Genomic DNA, 14,575 nt, shown 5'->3' on the forward strand with positions numbered 1-14,575 from the left:
GATACGAAGCATAATGACACAAACCTTTTTAGGGCCCACCGCAAAAAAAATAAAAATAAAATAAAATTGAACCTGTCGAGCACCTGTTGATTAGGTGACTCAGACCTGGATGAAGGTAAAACACACATATTAGCTTGATCAAAAACTTTTGTGGGCCCAAGTAATTTTTAATGGTGGGCTTTCAATCACAGTCATTTCCTATAGTGTGGTCCAAATGAGCTTTGGATCTACTTCATTTTTTAATTAATGTCCTGAAGTGAGAGGGGGCAAAACGGAAGGACAACGTAAATGTAAAACACATAAATCACGTTGGCCCCATATCGACACACCACGGCTGGGGTTGATGTTGGCAATATCGCCTGATCCGCGTCCCATTTTGCATCCGCAACATGGTAGGCCCGACATGCAAATCAAGGGTAAGCGTCCCCTCTCGATCTGTCCCTGTTATGTGGCCTATGTGAATTTTCATTTGTTATGATTTTTGGGCAATTCTTGTAACAGAAGACGAGTCATCAGATGGACGGTCCGGATTCAGTGAATACATCACTTGGGCCCCACTAATGGCCGTTACCCCTGGCGCACTCCATATAACAAAAATCGTGAAAGAAAAGAAAGGGCATTTTGGTCAGATAGCAAAACTCGCGGTATATTGGTCGTGGAATTTCACCGCTTATCCACTCGTTTGAAAAATCCGTCCTATTTTTTAACCTTTTCTGTCGAATGAGGGCTTCTCCTCTCTTTCTCTGACCAAACCGCTACTGTATTTGAAAGCTGCAGAGAGAGAGAGAGAGAGAGAGAGAGAGAGAGTAGAAATCTAGGGTTTCAGATCGCGAGAAATTTCGGAAATTGAACTTGCAAGAAGATTTCAAGCGCCAAATCCATGGAAATCCTCGCATATCTCGATCGATTCGCTACTCATTTGAAGTATTTCGCCTTCAAGCCCTACCTCTAGTCTTTTATTTCGAAGGTAAAACGGAATTCTCGAAATCGCGTTTTTTTTTTTCCTCGTTCCCGATCTGTACAGATTTTGCTTTTTCTTTGATTCTTGCGGTTGTTTTTCACGGAAATCCGGTGACCGGAGTTCGTTTTGGTTCGTTTTTTAATAAGACGAGGACCGGTACAGTAGTCCGAGGTATTATCTGAAATTCTAGTCCTCTCGTTTCTAATGTACGCAGCTCCACCCTTGATGATCGGCAACCGTTCGTTTGAATGCGCATCTTGGCTGATGGCCCACTGTGCAAAAAAGTTGCAAAGATCAGACGAACCTGACTGTCCGGTTAGCGAACTTTGGCGTGGAGAATGTTAGCTGCTGGCCTTTTTTTTAGCCGCTTGTTTGCGGGCCATGGTGTGGTCCACACAACTGTCCACAACCAGTGCAGTTTTTTAAGACATGGACTGGCGAGAGTGTGGCCCAGTGGATCGATGGTTTTGATCATGAGAGTCAGAGCATGTGCTGTGAAGAGGCCCGAGGACAACAAACTCGGGTGTTCTTGTGGATTTCCTGCACTTTCTCTGGCTAGGAGATCCAGAGTGTAGATCCATGTAGTTTGGTTAAAATCGCCTTGCATCTCTGTGTTTCTTGACAATCTTCTGTTTCTTTCAGTGTTTTTGTTCAGAAAAAGCTATTATTGTAATGTGGTATATGTGTAACGAGGAAATATACAATGCACAGCCTCAATTTTGGGCGTTTTCAATCTTTCTAGTGCAATTAATAGGTGACGACTTTCAGTGACCCAGACTGTTCATCTGGTGGAACCCGTGGTGGGTGTTTGCTGCTTTGTTTAGCTTTTCTTTGGGCCTCTCCTAGCCACCCAATTGTTGCCAGAAGGGAAGTGGAGCTACATGTTTATATATGCCACAATTGGATGACTGGGGCTATTAGATAGAGGAGATTTTTGGACATTTGACTATCCACTGCTGGGTCCAACGTGTCAAAAGATGTGGGACTGATTGAGTGCATTAAGCTTGGCCCCTCAACAATTGAGGATCATAACATACTGCCACACCCCTCAGCCAACATCCATATGAGCCCACTCTGTGGTGGCACTCACACTAGCTTCTTGTCTAGGCAACCCTTTCCACCTTGTGGTGGCTTTCACTTAGGCAGAAGTTGCCATTTTCACAGGTTTCCCCATCCGGGACTTGAACACGGGACTCGTATTGTCTCTAAATACTAAATGATAGGAACATAACTAATATGCCAAAAGCCTGTTATTGGGTCCAATATGTCAAAGGATGTGGGACTGATTGAGCATGTTAAGTTAGTCCTTCAACACTTGAGGATCATAATATATCACAGCATTCTACAGCCAATATCCGTATTGGCCCACTTTGTGGTGGCACTCACACTCTTGTCTAGGTAGCCCTTTCCACCTTGTGGCAGCGTTCACTTTGCTCCAAGTTGCCTTTTCCACTTGTTGCCCCATCCGGGACTCATACACAGGACTCTTGTTGGGTCTGATACGAAATGATAGGAACATAAATACTACGCTAAAAGCCTTGGGATAAACTAGGCCCTTATACCATTGGGAGTCATAAATTTTTTAATAAGATGAATTGTCTGGATCATGTGAAGATGGGCCCAACCTGTGTGGAATGGCTACCTGGATGCAAACACGTGCAATTTGGGCTGATTGTTTTCCAGAACCTCCCTTTGGGTTCGATGTTTTCAAAGTCATCCAGCAAAATCTTGGCTATAGTCTGGTAGCAGATTGTTAGGCGCTTGATTCATTGGGAGTAGGTTTGAATTTCTTGTGTAGTTGTAGAAACTGGAAAGAAAAGGTAGAAAAAAAGAAGAAGAGAGAAGTAGAGTCTAAGATCAAGAAATTCATTTCTTCTTTTTATTGTAGATATTTTGCTGTTATATTTCTGCAAACTTGCCAAATAAATGATGTTAGAAATGCGTTGCTGCAGAATCCATATTTTTGGCTGATAGATTTAGCTATGATGATGGATTCTGAAAATGGAGTTGCTTCGGAGAATGAAAATGGTGTTCCTGAGAAAGCCACTTTGGTAGATGGTTCAAGCCTGAATATTGGAAAAGAGAATGAGAATGTTGACAACGGCATAGACTCCATTCAAGTGAATGGTGTTCCGGAAGATTCATCAAATGTTGACGGTGTTGATTCTATTTCTGCTGGAGCAGAGGATGTTGCCTCCTCTGCGACCGTTTCTGATAGTAAAAGTTCGAATGTTTTGAAGGTATGGACTGAAAATTGTTTCTTGAATTCTATACCGTAGATGAAGAACTTGGTGCAGGTAATGAAACATGACCTTCTATGTATAGAAACCTGTAGCCGAACGGGTCGATCGTTCAAAGAATGATAAAAAGATGCCAAAGAGTGAAGCAGTTCGGAAAGGTCCAACGATGATTCCTCGGAACCAGAGGCCGAGCCTTTCTCAGAGTCTTTCCTTCCCATCAAGAGGAATTCTTACGAGCGGTTTGAAGAAAAGCATTGATGAGAAGCAGATGAAATCCGATACGAAACGTGCCCATGTCAATGGCACGGATGCAGCGTCGGTGGTCTCCAACGGCTCGCTTACTTCAACGTCCCGTTCAAATATTTCCAACAGGCGAGTTTCTGCCGGATTGAGTTCTATGGATGCAAAGATGGGTGGTCTATCTGCCAGGCGAACTACTTTGGCATCAATGCCTGGTACTCGACGGTCTCTGGTGAGTATTTGAGAATTGAGATAACTGGTTGCAGGCTACTTTCAGTCATTGGTCAACTACAAAATTCATGTGATATTTCAAATGTTGGATATCTAATTCTGCACTTCATCTATTCTTGATCATCAGTCTGTGAAGTCTGGCTCATTAAATGCAACTGTCAATGGCTCATCCTCCGAAGCCTCACAGTAAGTTCTTATATACATGTTTAGCTCTTACTGATGATTTGGTTCTTCTATCAAATATGAGATAGCGCTTTAAGAGCTATTGGTTTTCTTTATTTGTTGATTGACTGCGGTGTATGCAATATTGGTGTGATTGTCTTGCTGTATTTTTCTTGAAATCTGGATTTTACCCTTCGATTTGCATTTTGATATCCTTCTAAAAACTTAACATATAATTGTGTAGATCTCAACATATTTACTTACACATACTTCATATTTATATGCATTTGAACATATCTAGTTATATCTTCCTATCTTGATTCACTGTTGCCAGAAGCCTGAGTTTTGCCTTTCCTTCTGCAATTTCTATTCTTGTGAATATTTTAACATAAAAATCTGCATATCTTTATATATTTACTGATGTGTCTCCATATTTACATGTTATTAGTTTGTTGTGCTTGTTTAACACCTTGGGTATGCTTTTGGGACGCAGACACACAAGTTACATTGATTTTTGACATATTATATAATCTGTCCCCTGTCAGTTTTAAAGTGTGAATATGTCATCACAGGTCATGTGATCCAAATCCAAAACCATCAAGACAAGGATTGCAAATCAAAGATGATGAAGATGCCCACTCAACTACCTCGTACTGTTTCTCTGTTCTCATCTCCTTATTGGGCTGCTAGCATTCAGTGGAATCTTTAATTTACACAGTTTCTTTTTCTTCATAAGGCTTATGATAGTCTCTATTATTTTCAGAAGCACCACCCGAAGGAGCAGTGGTTCTGGTTTTGCTTTCAGGTTGGATGAGCGTGCTGAAAAAAGGAAAGAGGTGAGTTCAACATAATTTATTAAATATGAATTTTCAGATTTTATTATTTTATTAATGGACTAGTTTCAATTTGAAAGATAATTAGAAGCATTCTTTTGTTCCAGTTCTTCTCAAAGCTAGAAGAGAAGATTCATGCAAAGGAAGTGGAGAAAACTAACCTGCAGGCAAAAGCAAAGGTTCTGAAAACACATTTTTATGAATGACAATGCTTTTTTTGTACCCTCCCCCATTTCTGTACTTCATGGTTGTTTTATAGGAGAGCAAGCAGAAATCAAGCAGCTGAGAAAGTGCTTGACCTTTAAAGCTACACCAATGCCAACCTTTTATCAGGAACCCCCTCCTCCTAAGGTTGAATTGAAAAAGGTAAATATTTCTGCCACATTTCATTTTTATTATTATTTATTTTATTTTAGTTTATGTTTTTAACAACTCATCAGTGCATTTTACCATGTAACACGGAAATTCTGGGCATGGCATAAAAGAATCCTCACATTCGAGTTATAATAAATTTCCTTTCATGGCTCATAATATGCTTGCAACACAAAAAACTAGAGGCGAAAAGAATGTGTTAGGGAGAAAAATTGCAGTTATAAAAATAATCGCGGATCACATATTTTGTTCTTTCGTGATGATCACATTTATCAAGTTCAAAAGATAGGTTCTCCTTCCTTCTGGTTTTTAAAGTATGTTCCACCTTGGATATCAGTTTAATATGATGATTGAGTGAGATAATTCAATGTGTTATCAAGTTTTCTGCATTTCTTTATGAACAGCTTAAGATAATTCTAGATGTCCTAGAGTTCTCAGAAGAATCCCAAGCAATAACATTAGAAGAATTCTCTTCCACAATCAACGGCTTGGAATTTTTCTATAGAAATGACTATTTCATTTCACACCTCCATGATGTAACCTGTGACAAAATTACTGATAAAAACTGAAGAAGAAGCTGTACTGGGAGCTTTCCCCTTCCCAAATTCAAATATCACCTTGCTAACTTCCTCTCTTTAAAAGCCGATCTAACCAATCTGCATTTCCAAGATTTAAAGATTCAAACCTCAGTCCATCGGGGTTAGGTTTCCTAAGTTCTTTCTTAAATAAAGCTTCATGTAGAAGTTCATTACCACTTTCTTGATCTTTTTTGGTTACTCAATGATTGTTTCCTCCCACTCAAGTTTATTGATCAAGTTCATGCTCCAGCATTCGTTGCCCAATGAAGTCCATTTTTTTTATTTTTTATTTTTATCATCCTCTTAAGCCATAAAGTTTGCAATGTTTATCTCTAAGAAATCTCCTTTGCTTTTGTTATGTTTTGATACTCATGCTTTAACGAGTATGTGTTGGCTTTTTCCTTCCTCAAAAGGGTCTTGGAAGTTTGCTCTTGATCCAAGAACTAAATATAATGAAGAATATTGTTGTTCCTGTAATGAATACCCTTAAGGGCCTGTAATGCAAGGGCATTTTCACACCGGGCTCAAGTGGGGTGGCATGTGGGATGCAGGGGCACACTCGGGGTGGACGACCTGTGTGAGGTGGGTGGCTCGTGTGAAGCGGAGCCCATGTGAAGCGAGGCCCACGAGGGGGGTTCGGCCGAGGTCCTAACACCCATGGGATGTGGGGCCTGAGCTATGAAATAAATGGATTGATTTTCCATTCACTATGAATTCGAGCTTTTAGAGCAAGTGGTTAATTGTCCTACATCAAAGTGATATCAGAGCGGGAGGTCTCATCTTCAAGACTCCTCACTGGGGGTGATTAATGCAGGGGTATTTTCACATTGGGCTCACGTGGGGTCCCCTATGTGATGCAGGGGCACACTCAAGGTGGGCAACCTGTTTGAGGCGGGTGACTCGTGTGAAGCGGAACCCATGTGAAGTGGGGCCCACGAGGGGGGTTCGTCCATGGTCCTAACCCATGGGATGTGGTGCCTGGGCTATTGAGATAAAGGAATTGATTTGCCATGCTCTATCAGATCGAGCTTTTAGAGTAAGTGGTTAATTGTCCTGCATCAGTCTGTTTGGTAGCAACAAAAGTTCCAAGCCCAAATGGCTTATCTAGATCTGGCTTGTCCTAGTCTTGTTTGTTTAGGTTAGGCCCCTTTGTTAAAACCTATTTGGGTTTGCCAAGGACAATTTTATCTGCTGTTTGTTGAAGCTTGCATGTGCCTTCTCTTCTCCTTCAAATTTGGGCCATTCAATATCTTTCTTTTAAGCATCTATTTGGTACCCATAACTTGGATGGTGGATTGCTTGCTCAATGCGATTTGGAGATATGCTCCATCTAGAATGCAACCCACATTTTGAGTGGTTGGGATTGTTTGATGAGTGTGATTTTAGACATGCTCCGTCCATAACATGACCACAATTTGGATGATCTTGATGATTGTACATCATTGCCACATGTAACAAGAATGAGTCACTTGCAGAACTAACGTAGGAGTCTACTCCCCTCCATCAGAGACTAGAGCTGTCTACAACACCTATTTTGTGCAAAATGTTATGAAAAACCCAAGCTCTGTGGGGGCCACCACGCTGTGTGTGTAAAGTCCACTTTGTTCATGAAGGGTGTGTGTGTGTGTGTAAGAGAGAGAGAGAGAAAGAGAGAGTTCTCCCTGTCTGATGGGACCTATTAGAGACTGCGAGTACCTAGCTAACTGAGGCACGAGTTGTCCCTGCTTTTCTTGGGATCCTGGCGAGGGGATGTCTTTCAACAAAAGCTAAACTAGTTTGGCCAATGGATAAAAGCTTGGACAAGGCAGTCTGGCCTTCGACTTTTCTTGCTACCAAACAGCCCCCTAAACTTTCTATTTCATACCTTTATCCTTGCTTTCAGGTGTGGAAGCTTTTGAGGAAATTTGACTTTTGGCTATTGACAACTCTCTTTATATCCTAGCTCAAGCATGCATAAATCTAATATATATATATATATATATATATATATATATAGAGAGAGAGAGAGAGAGAGAGAGAGCACACCAGTTCTTACGAGAACTCGTGAGAACTTTTTGAGAACTCATCTCTCGTTATATGAACCCAAGATCTAAACCATACACGTGATGCAACACCCCATGAAACACCCAGGTCCCAACTTTTAACTTGATCCAAATCATTGGTGGGCCATGGCAAAAGAGGGAGGCAAATCAAGGGAGGAAATCGTTTCGTTTTGTCATGGCCCACCAAAGTTTTGGATCAGGGTAAAAGTTGGGCCTTGGGGGTTTCATGGGGTGCTGCATCACGTGGACGGTTCAGATCTTGGGCTCATATCACGAGAGATGAGTTCTCATGAGAATCAGTGCACAGGTGAGCATTCCTCTCTCTCTCTCTCTCTCTCTCTCTATATATATATATATATATTATGTATTATTTTTTCGTTTCTTAGTGACCCAAAACACTTAACCTAAGTAATGCAAGGGCATTTCACATCGGGCTCTAGTGGGGTAGCCCGTGGGATGTGGGGACACACTCGATTTGGGTGACCCATGTGATTTGGGGCCCACGGGGGAGGTCTTGTATTCAAGACTTCTCACCAGGGGTGATTAATGCAGGGGCATTTCACATCGAGCTCGAATGGGGTAGCTCGTGGGATGCGGGGACACACTCGGGGTGGGTGACCCATGTGATTTGGGGCCCACGGGAGAGGTCTCGTGTTCGAGACTCCTCATCGGGGGTGATTAATGCAGGGGCATTTCACACCGGGCTCGAGTGGGGTAGCCCGTGGGATGTGAGGACACACTCGAGGTGGGCGGCCCATGTGATTTGAGGCCCACGAGGGGGGTTCGGTTGAGGTTCTAACCCATGAGATGTGGGGCCTTAGCTACAAGATAAAGGGATTAATTCGCCATACTCTAACAGTTCGAGCTTTTAGAGTAAGTGGTTAATTATCCTGCATCACTACGTTACCTTATTGGAGAAACCAAGTGTCCTTGAACTTCTTCCTTCCTAAGGTGCCGCTGCAATTTAAGGCTGCTTTTTGCTATTAAAGAATGTGATAAGGGAAGGCTCGCAACCATCTTGCATCCATCTTTGTATTTTTGATCTTGTAATGCCCTCAATTAGCTAAAAAGGTACAACTGAGGAAGTGATGCCGGCTAGATGAGAGCAAAATAAGAACAGGAGTAGAATGGATTTTGGACACCACAATTTAAAGGTTGATCTTATAGGGGTTTTTTTTGCTCTGCAAGAGAATACTTTCTCCCAGAACTCACTCTTTTTTATGCCAATCTTCATTGACCTACAACATCTACACATCTTCATTGCACGTTCCTTGCAATCCTTCATGCTTGCATCAGGAAGCAAGGTAGGCTTGACGGAATGAAACTTTGCAAAACAAAATGCATCTTAAATGTGTAAAGGTGGGGAACTACATGGGGCTAGGGCTGAGCTTATAAAAAATGTTGAATGCTGATTATTAATAATAGAGGTATAGCTAGTCGCATAAGAGAGAAGGAGAAAGGTGGTCACGTTTTGAAGCATCTTGATCTCTATTTGTAGTATATACCATGTCAAGTTTTTAAAGGAATGAGCTTTTCATTCTATGACATATGGGTTCTGATCTTTAACATGTTGATTAACCATTATCATACCGCAAATCGTAATAGGGATTGAATCGTGTCAAATCACAAATTGTATCCTAAATCCTAAATAATTTTTTCTTATTTTCTTAAAGTATTAAAAAAAAAATCATAAAAAATTAGGAATCATCAATCATCGATTCCCCATCAATATGCACCTAGTATTTGTCATGATATTGGCATTTGAGAACTTGTATACAGTATGCATATCATGATAATGTTAAAGGATTCTTGTTTTTCCTTTACGCTTTTTCTTTCAAGCAATTATCCGTAAGAAAGACACAAGAGTCCTCAATAATTTTACCTTTGAGTGTAGAATCGCGTTGGAAAAAGTGGCATTCTATTCTATTGACTGCAGAAAAAGATATTTTGATTTGTTTTATTTGGGTTTTTGAATATCAAAACCCCCAAATTGATCTTGATTTTGATCGATCGATCAACACGATGTGATTCATATTGCAAATCACACGATTTTGACAACATTGGTTGGAACATGCATGAGGGAGTGTTGGTTTTGCCAATTGAGTGGTAGAGTTTGTTCCCTGTGTGGTACTCTTAATCCACTTGCTTTTGAAAATGTGAGTAATGAAAGACTGGAATTGAGTGGCCTTGAAGTTCACTAAGATGGATGATGAGAGAGAGTAAGTTGGTTCTACTTTGTGTAGGATTGCAGTTAGGAGAATTTGTTCCACATGCACCACCATTTTGAGGAAGTGAGGGTGGATACCTCTCAGGTAAAAAAAGAAGGAAAAAGAGGTAGAATGTGGAAGGGCTGGGAAAAAATAGAGAAGTGGAAAACATCAATATCTGAGCAGAGTGAGCATCCATAAGCATGAAGGTGACCACTGCACATGGCATGCATGTACTCCAATCCAAGCTGTTGAAATTGTGGGACCCAATGCTGATTATTATAATTGAAAATTGCTGAAAGGATGATCCCAAATCTCTGATCGGCAGCCATCAATTGGAAGCACCGACTATGTTTGCGACAGTCCAATATCAATCCACTCTTCCCAAAGAGACTCGATTTTGCTTGAGTTGTTTGGGAAAGTCATATGTTTTTCAAGTAAAGACAGAAAATTATCTACTATAATTATGCACAAGTGGAGTCTCGCAAAAGGGAATTGCATCTGCTCAGGGAAGAATGCAAACATGCCTATACTCCTTGCTGCTTTGTGAATTTATTGCCTTCAGTTAATGGAGGTGGCACAGATAACAAAAGGTAGAATGTAAGTTGTGTTACTACGTTTTTATTTGAGCAGTCCCATGCCTTTGATGGCTGATGGATCCGATGTCCCCAAATGTTTATCAAGACATGAAGAGATCCTGTGCTTATCTGGATTGAGATATAATGCAGTCACTTCTGAGATGGGCCTTTATTCATGCAACATGTCCCTTCATCTTTCTCAGATCCTAAAGAAAATGATAAATCAATGGTGTCATGCATCTTGTTTCGACATCTAATTTCTTCTCATCATTTTGGAACTAAGCATCACATCATTGTGCTTTTCCCTTTATCAATCAGCATTGTTTACACCATCAATATTTGATAGTTTATGTGTCATGTTACTCCCAGAAATTACATATACAGAACCTACATAACACAGACACTTGACTTCTATTTTTCTCCTGTTCTTGGGAACCTGGCATGGTCACACATTCATACTCGTGTAGGAAAGATACAGTATTGTATCACAATTGGTTGACTACATAAGCACATATGATCTATAAAAATAAGCGAAGGACCGAGATTGTGAAAATGCATGTTGATAAAGAGAAAATGAGGAATTTAAGACAAACAACAACACTTCTTAGTGTTGCATTATAAAACAAGCTGTATTTATCAGTCACGGTAGGTGTAAAAAGTTGCCTTATAAACCAGGCAAATCAAAATGAAACCCAAAATAATCCAGCAACTAGTAGAGATGTACCCTTCATTTGTTGTTAACTTCCAAAAAAAAAAAAAAAAAAAGAACATTGTGAATGTAATAAATACATCTGTTGTGGGGAAATAAAAGAAACCCCTATCATTTTGGTTGATATTCCAAACATACCGCTGACTTTCTTTCTTTCCTTCTTCTTCTTCTTTGAGTGTACATACAGTAGTGTTGAACCCTTGAATCCCCGTTTCTGGGGCTTGGTAGGGCTGACACTTTTGCTGCAGTTGGATTCAGACACACATATCCCTTTCCATGCAGTGTAGGCTGCAGATGAACATTCCTCAATTGATAGAGTTTAGAATTGTCTTATAACAAGTGACTATTGTTAAATGCAAAAACACTATCTTATGGCTTCCTCATGTCCTTGTTGGTCTGTGTCCGCATAACGTTTCTTGATAACCATCATCATCATCATCATAATCATATTGAATATCGAATGCCTTGTTGCATAGGTTAGTACTAAATGAAAACTAGTGGTTGGATTGAACTAGTTGGGTCAACTTTGGCTCATGGAATGTCAAAGGAGCTGAAATCCTGCAGTATGAAAAACAATCAGATTGAGGATGGAGGAATTATAGGATCATCAATCTGAGGCTTTGCAGTCTATTCTCAGGTTTTCAGTTCTGACAATTGGGTCCATGGTTCAGTAATCCAAGGAACTATTGTCTCTTGCATACCACCGTGGATGTACCATGCCCGAAAACCTCCCAGACTGGACAATCCTAACCGTTCAATTGATTCAATTGGTTCAGAAGCGAAATACAAGGTCTACATTCAACTGAAAAAGTGTCAAGATTAGTGATCTCCCAATCTGAGAGAGTTTTGGTGCATGTTTCATCTATAATGGGATGCAACAGACCAAAGGTATGGAGTACTGAACCATGGGACCCACTTGTTAGAACTGAAACTCCTAGAGTCTGCGAAACCTTACATCCATGATCCTATAATTCCTCAAGGGGCATTGCATATGCATATCAAGAAAACTTTCCAGTTCAGCAGGGAATTTCAAAGAACCTCCTCTTTTTTCTTTTTTTCTTTTTTTTTTTTTTTTCAGTTCCTAGTCTGTTTGTATTTTGCACTCTAACCAGAAATTGATGTTTTCTTGAAATTTCGGTTGCTGATTTATACTGTACATATACTTGCATGTAAGCCATGTTCTATTTTTTTTTTTCTTTTTTCTTTTTTTTGCTTGTTTCTTCCGAGGCTGGTTATACTGTGATCTTTTCCTTTGCTCATTCTTCTTTCCTTTCCCTTCAATAATTTTGTATTATTATCTTGAGCTTTATTTCTGTTTGGATCCTTGATTTAAGGTTTGGTATGCTCAGATTTCAGTTCTGACAAATGTGGCCTGTGTTTACCCTATCCAGTCTTTGCATCGGCCGTGGTTGGACCATGCCTAGAACTCTCCCAGATTGAAAGATTCTAGTCACCCATCTTGGTCCCTTTTTTAGTTCAATGTGAACCTTTGCTGTATTTCTCTTTTCAAAAATCCGTTTGTAAGCTGCAAACAGAAAATGTGAGGATTGTCATGATGAGGAGATATTTGGGGCTTAGTCGATCCACAGAGGACCCCAGCAGATAAATGGTCTGGATTACAAAGCCAGGGCCCAATTGTCAGAGCAGAAACAATTTACAAATCCATGGGTAGGAGATTAAATAATTTCTCTGATATAATTCTTCCTACATACAAATCCCCTCTTTCCCCTGCGTTTTGAAGCATTTTCATCATCACTGAAATGCTAGTAGTACTGCTTCATTTTCATTATCCACCTGCATCTGTCCATCGATGGCAGAAACTGAGATTTCCCCAAGATGCGATGATCTGATCATGGCTAGGATCTAATTATCAACTCATTCTCATTCTGGGAGGCAGACGTGCTGTGCCATCTGCATTTTCTTATGCATGTCCAAACAGGGCCTGGAAAATTAAGGATTTGTGGGTTGGTTGGTACTCTAGCATGAGCTTTTTCAGACTTGCAATTGACTAGAATGATTTTGAGTTTCAAGTTTCAGTGAATGTCTGTCTTTGTACACTTCATGTGCAACTGCTCACTTGTCTGTGGCAATAATCTACTCACAATGCAACAGATACCAACAACACGCCCAAAATCACCGAAGCTTGGGCGACACAAACCATCCCTAGTGGCAGCAGCAGACAACTCTCCCAAAGTTGGTGGATCTTGCAGGAGTTCACAGTCAAGCATGGACCTGAATAAATCAAATGGAGGCGGCCCACCAAATGGGAATGGCGATTCCACAGCTTCAAAGAAGCCAGTTAGGAGGTCCCTCTCTAAGCTACCATCTCAGAAATCGATGGCCACAAAGACAGAACCAAAGCCTCTTGGCTCGAAGCAGAAGACCAGTGTCCCAGAAACCAAAAATGAGAAAGCCCTTATTGAAGAGAATGAAAGCAAGTCCGTGGAAGATGCTGTGCCGGTAAATGGAGCTACAACCGAACCAGATTTGATTCAGAAAGCCATTCAGGATGACGGGAATGTTGTTAATGTATTGGAGAATGCCATTGAGGATGACGGTAAGATGGTTAGCTTATCGGATCCGGTTTCTATGTCGGAGGAAGTCTCAGTGGTAGGTTGAAAGTGCAAGTCTCCGTTTTTGTGTATGCTTATTTGTCCGGATTGCAAGATCGACGTGTTGTTGTGAATAGTATGGGGTGTGCATCTGCTTGCTGCAGCTTGGAAGATTTAAATTTGCATTCGTGCGGAGGTGAATATAAGTCTACTTTCATTTCTAACTAGTGGGAGTATCGATTTCAATTTCTACTGCATGAATGTGTTTTTAGCTGTTTTTCTCTAGCATTTGTGGTGATTTTCTAATTTACAGGTCTACCTACAGGCAGCCACCGCTGCCAGTGTGGCACACTCGCTGCACCCAAGCCCTGCATCAGGTGGGTGGCATGGTGCACGTGCTGCCTACAGGACAGCCCTATCATTTGCTGGGTCATGCACAGGGAAAAAAAAAAGGGACGGTACGAAATGTTCTCCGATTGTCCAGATTCAATGTTCATGTCTGGCAGGGCCGATCATTGGACCGGCCTAGGTTTTGGGCCCTGGGCATCCACATGGTTGGGTCACCTGGTGCATGCCTTGGATGTGGCACATTAGCAACGCATTTTCATGGTGGTGATGAGAGATTTGACGATTGTAGCATAGGGCAATGTGGATGTATACTAGCAATGACGGGCATGCTGCCTCCTGATTGATCTTAGGGCCTGTTTGGATTCATAACAAGCATGAGAAAGTAAATAGTGTTTCGTGGGAAACCTTATTTCTAGGAAACTATGGGAAAAGAAATATTATTTTTCAACAAGATTTTTGTAGAAATTTAGGATCTATTTTTAAGCTCGTTGTTTGGTATAAAAAACAATTTCTTTGAAAAAA

General features: G+C 40.8%; 1 protein-coding gene and 1 long non-coding RNA gene across 2 annotated transcripts; both read left to right on the forward strand.

The window, feature by feature from the left end:
• Nucleotides 1-695: 695 nt before the first annotated feature.
• On the forward strand, nt 696-13,929 carry LOC131233887 (protein WVD2-like 4). Its single transcript, XM_058230720.1, has 9 exons — nt 696-967; nt 2,914-3,201; nt 3,287-3,673; nt 3,800-3,858; nt 4,407-4,484; nt 4,598-4,670; nt 4,775-4,846; nt 4,932-5,033; nt 13,266-13,929. The coding sequence occupies exons 2-9, from the start codon at nt 2,944-2,946 to the stop codon at nt 13,770-13,772; spliced, it is 1,536 nt and encodes a 511-aa protein (XP_058086703.1). The 5' UTR covers nt 696-967; nt 2,914-2,943; the 3' UTR covers nt 13,773-13,929.
• LOC131233888 (uncharacterized) lies at nt 5,045-12,825 on the forward strand. The gene is made up of 2 exons (XR_009165398.1): nt 5,045-11,547; nt 12,077-12,825. It is a non-coding gene; the product is annotated as an uncharacterized LOC131233888 (long non-coding RNA).
• Nucleotides 13,930-14,575: the final 646 nt, after the last annotated feature.

Source organism: Magnolia sinica, chromosome 18 (assembly GCF_029962835.1).
Source record: "Magnolia sinica isolate HGM2019 chromosome 18, MsV1, whole genome shotgun sequence".
Classification (NCBI taxonomy): Eukaryota; Viridiplantae; Streptophyta; class Magnoliopsida; order Magnoliales; family Magnoliaceae; genus Magnolia; species Magnolia sinica.

Coding starts and splice junctions, on each gene's coding strand:
- LOC131233887 (XM_058230720.1), top strand. CDS start 2,944: ATGATGATGGATTCTGAAAATGGAGTTGCTTCGGAGAATGAAAATGGT. Junction 3,202..3,286: donor AAAGTTCGAATGTTTTGAAG/GTATGGACTGAA, acceptor TTCTATGTATAG/AAACCTGTAGCCGAACGGGT. Junction 3,674..3,799: donor CTGGTACTCGACGGTCTCTG/GTGAGTATTTGA, acceptor CTTGATCATCAG/TCTGTGAAGTCTGGCTCATT.